Below are 9,782 nucleotides of genomic sequence, written 5' to 3' on the forward strand. Positions count from 1 at the left end.
ATTGGAAATGGTCAGGGTGCTATGCCTGCAAATGAGGGAGTTGAATATGAAATGCCACTAGTATGAAAGACATAGTTTGGAGGTGTAACTGCTTTTCCTACAAAATTTGTTTTGGTCACTTTTTGAATACTTAACTACTTTGGATGCCAGGCTGATTGTACAGCATTTCAGTTACTGGGTTTATGGGATGAAGAACTATTGTACCAAGAAATCCATGTTTTGTGAATTGTGGTCAAAATTATCATATTTATTACAAATACAGGTCATACAAGGACCTCAGGGCTCTTCAGGGGACATCTCTATAGCAAGGAGATACAGAATAAGATGGCTTCATAGTCTTAGCAGGCTTCCCCTTCCCCCCAAAAAACTGTGTAGAGTAACTCAACCTTTAGCATTTACACTGCAAGCACTAAGGTTAACTCAACTGAAACAACACTTTCCCTCAGGGTTTAGTATTGAAAAACTTGTGTGGAGTCCAAAAATAAATTACAAAAGCAAAATGTATAATATATTTGTTTTTGTAAATAACAATGCTAAATTTCTTCAACTTTTATTTCATAGATCACAGGTATGAAAGTCTCACAGATAATTAAAAACAAAACTGTATCCAACAATGAATTCACTTCATGTAAAGATATGTCACTGATCACTGTGCATGAAGCACAGCACCAGCATGGTGCCTGCACATGTGTAGACTGCATAGTGTTGTTACTCTAGGGGGAAGAAAGAGGCTACTTCAAGACAAGAGAAACCCACCAGAGGATGGGTCTTGCTCTCAGGAACTGTCAGCCACTGAATCCCCAAGAAGTGCTTGCAGAACTCAGACAGCTCTGTTATGGTGGGTTCATGGCTCAGGTTTGTATGAGGAGGGAGGATTTGTCCCCAGGGATGCCTGCTCAGGACCTGGAGACTCAGGAGTTGGAGAGGAACTGGCTGTTGCTGCTGGCTCTTTCTGCACCAGCTCAGGCTCATCCTGGCCTGCCTGGGGTGGGTGGACCAGGACTCGGTCTATGAGACCAAAGTCTTGTGCCTCCATTGGACTCATGTAGCGATCCCTTTCCATCACACTCTCTAAAAGACAGGAAAGGGGCAAAGAAATAAAGTATTCATTTATGACAGATGCATTTCAACTTATCAGGACAGTAACTGATTTCCCTGATTACCCCTCTTCTCTAACCAAAATCTGTAAAATGAGCTGCCATAATTAATGACAGACTTCCTACCATTAAGATCATGACACCTACTGATGTCAATGTTCCACATAACATAATGACTTGGCAACATCTCTACTGTAGCCATTCACAGGGGATGAACAGGCCAAATATATGTACGTCACTAAGTGCCTTTGAACATAACACCAGATGGAGATGACGCGTCACATAGAAATCTTAATACATATATTCTTAATTACATTCATTGATTTTTGGACTTATTATCAGCCTATAATGTTGTTTGGCTGAACGAGCTGGCAAGCATCGGCCTATTCAGGACACAACTGATGAATACAGCTGTGCTCAATAGTTCACATACCCTGGCAGACTTTGTGATTTCCTGGCCATTTTTCACAGCCATATGAATGATAATCATTTTCCACTTCTTAATTAGAGTTTGAAACACTGCTGACTGACATTCTCAATTCCTTGGATATCTTTTTATATCCTTTTCCTGTTTTTTACAGTTCAACTACCTTCTCCTGCAGATCTTTTGATAACTCTTTTGCTTTCCCCATGACTCAGAATCCAGCAATGTCAATGCAGCACTGGGTGAAACATGCAGGGGTCTGTAAGGAACCCAGAAACTTGCTGACCTTTTATACACACACACACATTGATTACAAGCAAACAGATCACAGGTGAGGATGGTTACCTGGAGTAGCCATTTAAACCCATGTCAACTTGTGTGTATGTTATCAGGCCAAAATCTCCAGGGCGTGTAAACTAGTTTCTGTTGTCACTATGATTTAAAAACAAGCAAACCACAATTGTTTGATAATAAATGGCTTCACCCAACCACTAACCATGAGTGACAGAAACGTTTTTGTATTATCATTCATATTCTCTGAAAAATGGCCTAGAAATCACAAATTCTGCCAGCGTATGTGAACTACTGAGCACAACTGTATGAATGAAAAAAGAAAATGAAAAACTCCAGTGTATCATTCTAGCCCCCCCCCAATTTCTCTTGATCATCATCTTTGAGATGTGTCTACATGTTGATTGGAGTCCACCTGTTAGAAATTTAACTGACTGAATATGATTTGGAGAGGCAGACATGTGTTGTTAATTTATCTATTTAAGGTCTCACAGCTGACAGTGCATATCAAGCCGTGAATTTGAAGGAATAGCTCCCAGAGCTCAGAGACAGGATTGTGTCGAGGCACAGATCTGGAGAAAGTTACAAAAAATGCTGCACTGAAGGATCTCAAAAGCATAATGGCCTCCATAATTCTTAAGTGGAAGAAGTTTGGAACTCTTCGTGGAGCTGGCCACCCAGCCAAAGTAAGCAACTGGGGGGTCTTGAAGGGTCTTGGTAAGAGAGGTGACCTAGAGCCAGTCGTCACTCTAGCTCCAGAGATCTTGTGCAGAGGTGAGAGAAACTTCTAGAAGGACAACTATCACTGCAGCACTCCACTGGGCTATATGGCAGACCATGAGAATCAAGATTCTCTGGCCTGAAACCGTAATTGAACTGCTGGGTCTCAATTGTAAGGATCATGTCTGGTGGAAACCCAGCATTGCTCATCACCTGCCCAACACCATCCCAACGTTGCATGGTGGTGGCAGCATCATCCTGTTGGGGTGGTTCTCAGCAGCAGGGACATGGATACTGGTCAGGGTTGAGGAAAAGCTGAGCTGAGCAAAGTGTAGAGGTATCACTAATGGTCCAGAGTGCTCAGTACTTCAGACTGGACTGAAGGTTCACCTTCTAACAGAACAATAACCCTAAGCACAGAGCCAAGACAGCACAAGAATGGAGACACCTGAAAATAGCTGTCCACTGACTGTCCCCATCCAACCTGACAGAGTTTAAGAGGATCTGCACAGAGAAGAATGACAGAAATCCCCAATCCAGGTGTGCAAAGCTTGTTGCGTCATACCAATGAAGACTCACAGGCTGTTATCGTTGGCAACGGTGCGTCAACTATGTACTGTATAAAGAATCGTTTGAATTCACTTTTTCTTCAGTCTGCACTCATAACTGACAGTCTTCAATGACTTATGTCATGTGATATTTCAGTTTTTCTTTTTATAATGTACAGTATTCTAAATTCTTATTGTTATTATAGGGTATTGAGTGCAGACTGATGAGGGAAAAAGATAAGAAAATGTGAAAAAAGTAAAGGGGTCTGAAAACTGTCGTCATATCCTTTTCTGAGGCAAAGCCACACTTTTGACTGTTTATCAGTGTCCATCTTTCACACTGTTGTGATGTTAGCCAAGCATGCTAATGCCTATCTAAACCAACAGACACACTGTTGGACTGACAGGTCCTGAAGACAGTTATGTACATCCTTGCAGTTCTTCCTTGTGGCCTTTATGTGCAATAATAAAGGGTTGTTGTGTTTAGGAACTAACAACCAGAACTGCAGATCAGCATCTGAAAAAATTTCCTTGAATGATATTTGGTAATATTAACAATTAATTATTAATTAATTATTATTTACTATACTGAAAATGCCTGTGGCAGAAAATAGGCTATTAAATAAAGTGTGGTTTTCCTCAGTGAAATCTTTATTCCAAGAAAAAATTCCAACATTCCAAAAAAGTCCAACAACATTCCTCTTAAACAAAGCCTTTAAAGTTGAACTAACAGAAAGCAAAACAAAAAGATATGCAGCGCTCTAAAAGGCAGCGTCAAACAAATTAATCAACCAAAGCTATGATGCTCGTCATAAACGCAACTGAGAGTCTTTAAGACACAATACAAAAAAGATGACACCAGTGTTGAGCATGAGCTTTGTTATTTCTTAGCTCAAAATGGTCCCAAATCAAGCTTTGTCTTGCACCCTTCACGTTTATCTTCAATTTTTACAACAGTTTGAAGGCAGCTCATTTTGCTTTGTTAAATTTAATTGCACCTCCTGCTGTTTGCTGCCACGTGGTGAAAATCATTATAATGCTTCAAGATACACTAGACAACCGGAAACTCTCAAGCTCCCAATCCCTTTTAAGAGATCCCTGTCCTTTTTTAATCCTGCATCATACTAGGGCAAGTTTAAAATTACTGTCATAACCTATCCATTTAGATATCTTTTTCCATCCATCCAATCTATACCGCTTATCCTTTCAGAGTCACAGGGAGCTGGAGCTAATCACAGCTGACATTGGGTGAGAGGCAGGATACACCCTGGACAGATCACATTAGCAGGGCTAATGTAGAGAACATAAATAAAAAAAACACCTGCACAGGCACATGTAAATTACTTCTGGGTCCAGTTTAGTTTGTACAATGATCAGTCACAGCATTAGAACCAGTTACCTGTTTTGATGTTGCTGGAATATAGTTAATGACAATACCTGTGTTTCTGTATTATCTATTTTATATTTTGGAGAACTGTCCACTCTTCACTCAATCTCTTAAGTTTCATCAAAGCAAAGAATGACTGATAGGGTTGTTGGAGGAAAGCTATCACATCATCCACAAAAAGCCTTCCATTAATTTTAAATCCAGTGGTAAGCTGTTACGAGGTATGGCTATTAAATAACAAGACTAACGCTGTAATACAATTTTAGTGAACATAAACATTTTTCAATGTCTTTCTCCTTCAACATCCTCCCCTTCTGCATCAACACAGCGCTGTATTCAGGTCCTCCACTGATCAAAGCAGTGCAGTAGATCTTCTTCAGACAGTTGTCTCAGAACCTCTGTCGTTCTTTTCTTAATTTCTGACTCAGAATCAAAACGTGTTCCCCATACAATGTATGAAAAGATTCAGCTGCTGTTTTGTTCAATTTCACCAAAAATTTCAAGTTAATGCTCAACTTTTAAGCTAATCATTTTCCAATGCCTTAGCAAAAACACATGCACTTCAATCAGCAGCTAGCAGCGAACTAAAGACTTCACTTATTGGAAACTTAGAGCAGTTGTGCGTGAATACCCAACCTTTAATATATAACATCCGATGTGACTGTGAACCACATGGTTTCATCCTCATAAGTGCAGTCGCGTTATTTCATAGCCATACCTCGTATATTCAGATTTGGTGACTGGAGAAGCCACTCAAGTACACTGAACTCACTAACATGTTCATGAAACCAGTCTGAGACAACTTTTGCTTTGTGATATGGTTGTTACCATGCTGGAAGTAGCCATTAGGAGATAAATGGATGCACATGATATGCAACAATACTCAGGATGTGGCATAAAGGTCCCAAAGTGTGGTTGAAAAAAATGGTGTTGACACAGCTAAGTCCTTAAAAGCTACATCTTTCTATGTAGAGCATACAAAGCAGATTGTAGATAAACAGATGAGAAAACCTACCAATAGTTTCCAGCGGTTGCCCCGTGTGTTTGGCATAGATGTTATTGATCTGTCTCTTCAGTTTCAGGATCTCCTCAGCCTGGATGGCGATATCTGTAGCCTGACCCTGGACACACAGCATATAAGAATATCTTTTCCCTGTTTTGTTGAAATAATCACCTATAAAGCTTGACAACTTTGCTTGACCCCATGCTTTAGGACCTAGGGAGACCACCTTACCCTTGCACCTCCTGAAGGCTGGTGAACCATGATGCGTGCATTGGGCAGTGAATGCCTCATCCCTGTTGTTCCTGCTGCCAGAAGCAAGCTGCCCATGCTAGCTGCCTGGCCAACACACCAGGTGGAGATGGGATTAAGGATGTACTGCATAGTGTCGTAAATAGCCAGACCTGATGTCACAACACCGCCTGGAATGGAGAGGAAAGATAAGAGATGATGAATCAATTTACTCATTTTAAGGGCTCATACTTAGATTATGTGACTTAGAATCTAAATTAAAAGGGAAAAATGTTGAAAAGAAAAGAAACACTGAAAATGGAAATTGGATACTGACATAGCAATTTGAAAATGGAAAGTTAATGTTTTACGTAATAGTGCATCTTTTTCTTTTCAATTTTCTTAAATATGTTTTGCATAAAAGTTGGTGGTTGTTATAAAAGTTTAGAGGCAATACAAAACATGTGTTATCAACATTAATGCTTTAAAGAGGAGGGTAGGGGAGGCAGATCTGCTAATAACCAGTCAAGTTTTGAAACCTTAATTTATCTTCTATTGATAAAAATCTGTATTCTCATTTAAATTTGTGTTCCACAGTTTCTAACATGCATTGTTTGTCTCATTTTGAGGATCAAAATGCTCCGAGCCAAACTGTTGATACACCCTTTTCTTCAGTAACTGGATGAAAAACTGCAAAGTTGTACTGTTCAAAGTTTACAACACCTCTACTCTGAACTTGTTTTTGTCTTGATTGATGGCCTTACCAGGACTGTTGATGTACATGTGGATGGGTTTGTTATTGCTTTCTGATTGTAGGAAGAGAAGCTGAGCAATAACCAGACTGGCTACAGAATCATCAATCTATGCAGAGGAGTGAGAAAACATGTTTCAGAAAATGCTAAAATTTACTCTTCATCAATCTCAGTATTCAGGAGGACACTTACAGGGCCCATTACACAAATGATCCTCTCCCTCAGGAGGCGAGAATAGATGTCATATGCTCGTTCTCCTCTCCCCTGAGGAAAAAAACAACTTGTTGTTAAATCCCAAATAACACCGACAAAACAACTTTATTTAGTGACAAAATAAAAAGCTGTATTATGCTGTACAGTTATGTTTTTGGATTGATTTCCTTCTCTCCAAGCCAGTAATCAGTTAATTTCAGGACATCTTGAAGAGACTTTAAATCTGCTTAACAGTAAACAATATAGAAGAGACAGTCTTAAGACTTAAGACTTAAAATTTCCTGATGGTGCAATCAAGGTTGCTTTGGCTTCTGCAGATTTAGAGCTGGAAGTGGCACAGCAACAACTACACTGCAAGAAATGATAAAATTTGCATTGTCCTCTTTGTTTATATGTTTGTCTCTCATTCAAGGCAATGACTGGTGGCAGATTACTATGAAATACATACAGCTGTTTTGCTCTTTGCAATGACTAGATATCAGAGCCAAGTTTCTGAAAGTCGATTTTCCCAGTGTTATGAACTGAAACTAATTGAAGACTGGAATGCCACAGATCAATCTAAAAACTTATTGCTATGCTTTGATAGATTTTTTAAAATATCCTTTATGGTTGTGGAGTTTCGTCTCATTTTGTCTCTATACTGCAAAAAGCAAACAATTACAATGTACCTTTTTCATACACATGAACTGTATGTAATATCTACTATACATTAATATAATACAGTATACAACAACCAACCACAACATTAAAACCGCCTGCCTAATAGAGTGTAGGTCTCCCTCTTGAGGCCAAAACAGCAGCTTTTTTGTCACCATTCATGCTTTATTTTTATTTTGTCAAGCTGGGAGAAGCTTTCAGGACATCAGTGGAGATAGTATCCTTAAGTTTGAATAGTATTATTCAGGAATTTATTTTAAGTAGGTCCAGCGAGGATTCTCTTTGGGTATGTTGCATAGAGAGGCTGTGCATAGTGCAGCATTAACAGACATGGTAGCTCTGACCTCAGCTGAGCAATTAAGTCATCTCACTCACTGTCTGCTCCACAACTATAGGTATAAGAGGACTCTTCCATACAGGACTACAGTGAATGGACCTGCTGTGTTTCAGTGTCAACCCTCCGATGTGCAACACCCTCTGAAAGACAGAAATGCAGAAAAAAAAAAAGTTTCTTTATTTAAAAAGAAAAAAACTTTACCAAAGTTTCATTTAACAATTCCAGCATATTTTGCATGAAAGACAAAGGAACAAGTACCACTGTAACAACCAAGCAAGAAATGTATAAACTTATCACATATATACAGCACATACCCACACACATATATACAGATACACATATATATCGCCTATCATCCATCCCTAGCACTTAGTGGGACCATCATTTGTTTTTCAACAAGACAGTGACTCAAAACACACCTTCAGGCTATGTAAGGGCTAATTAACCAAGAAGGAGAATGATGGAGTGCTGCATCAGGTGACCTGGCCTCCACAATCACTCAACCTAAACCCAACTGAGATGGTTTGGGATGAGATGAGCTGCAGAGTGAAGGCAAAGCAGCCAACAAGTGCTCAGCACCTCTGGGAACTCCTTTAAGACTGTTGGAAAACCATTCCAGGTGACTACCTCATGAAGCTGACTGAGAGAATGCTAAAAGTGTGCAAGCTGTCATCAAAGCAACAGGTGGCTACTTGGAAGAATCTAAAACGTATTCTGGTTTTCAGTAATAATCTACAGTGTAGAAAATAATAAAAATAAAACACACACACACACACACACACACACACAGATATATATACATATATGAGATTCAACTCTTGTTTAAAGTTTCTTTTAACTTGTCCTCACTGCCACCTACTTCACTGTTCATACATCATATGTTCATCAAAGTAAGACCAGGGTTTTCAGGCTGGAACTGAATTTGCTGTATTTCCAACATTTTAGATACCACATATTTTACATCAACATGTTCAGCAGAGTCGGTTCTCTCTTACAGTGTAAAGTGTTTGAGTAATAAGCCAGAGTTTGAGAGGTAACTCTTGAAATAAAATCTCAGTGCACACAGTTTATCTTCCAGCTTCAGCTTTTTAGCAGATGGCAACAGAATTTAACGTCAGCTTTTTCAGAGGCTAACAATTCCCCGTAATGTCTTCAGAAACTGCATTCTCTATTTTACTATCAGTGTCCCATATGTTTAAGCAGTCAATTTCCCAAAACTCTTCCAAAGGTTTCTATAATGTCAGGTTACATAAACTTCTGCCTGTGACCATCATGTACACCACGTAGCTAGACTCACAAACTAGCTTGTAACCATTACTATAACAGTTATGTTAACATGGGAAAAACACACAACATTGTCTTTGTAGCAGAAATCATATTAGTAAGGTTACGCATGTCTAGAGGTGATGCTACGAATCAACCTTACACAAGCTACTAGTTACCACGGTCAACACTATAAGCAGTAACAACAACGGAAACCGCCGATACAATATAAAGTCATTGCTACAGAACATACGCTGACAGGAGTGTTCACTAAAACAGCTGGTAGTACTCACACGTAACAGCATTTTGAAATCTTTTAGGTTTAACTGCCCCTATGTATGACCCCAGCTACTCCGGAACCAATTTCAGTTTAACCTTTGAACCGCCTTCCTCCACGCGCTTGGAATCCAATTTATTTTTTTTTTAGCGCCATCTACCTACGGTTCGAGGTAGCTTTGCACCCAGAGTCATTTCCCCCCAGTAAATACTGCTCTCTGCACTCTGTAGTAATTTCTGTGTATTAGGAATGAATGAACTGCTCTGTCTCTTCTTAGTTTCGATAAAAATCAATCGCATTGTTGCGAGGAAGTCAACCATTTTTAATTTATTGTGCAATTTTTGAGCAGTTTTAGCTATTTCCAAGCATTGTACTTCAACAAACCCAACTAATTTAATCACTTAAATATTTAGAAATAGATTATGTTAAATTGCAAAACTTTATGGACAATATTCAGGTATAGTTAGAGCACTATACTGATAACAGGAAAAGCCATGTTTTTTTTTTAAAAAAAACTTGTTTGTCACTCTCTGGTTAGGGTGACCAGATCCACACCATATTTGGCCAAAAAAAGCCTTTCTTGAT

At 39.2% G+C, this 9,782-nt stretch overlaps 1 protein-coding gene across 1 annotated transcript; it reads right to left on the minus strand.

Moving 5' to 3' along the window:
- Nucleotides 1–217: 217 nt before the first annotated feature.
- clpp (caseinolytic mitochondrial matrix peptidase proteolytic subunit) lies at nucleotides 218–9,311 on the minus strand. Its single transcript, XM_018698354.2, has 7 exons — nucleotides 9,214–9,311; nucleotides 7,696–7,797; nucleotides 6,643–6,714; nucleotides 6,463–6,559; nucleotides 5,702–5,889; nucleotides 5,483–5,588; nucleotides 218–1,071 (listed from the first exon to the last, which is right to left on the minus strand). The coding sequence occupies exons 1-7, from the start codon at nucleotides 9,223–9,225 to the stop codon at nucleotides 845–847; spliced, it is 804 nt and encodes a 267-aa protein (XP_018553870.1). The 5' UTR covers nucleotides 9,226–9,311; the 3' UTR covers nucleotides 218–844.
- Nucleotides 9,312–9,782: the final 471 nt, after the last annotated feature.

This window comes from Lates calcarifer, linkage group LG11, assembly GCF_001640805.2.
Source record: "Lates calcarifer isolate ASB-BC8 linkage group LG11, TLL_Latcal_v3, whole genome shotgun sequence".
NCBI classification, from domain to species: Eukaryota; Metazoa; Chordata; class Actinopteri; family Centropomidae; genus Lates; species Lates calcarifer.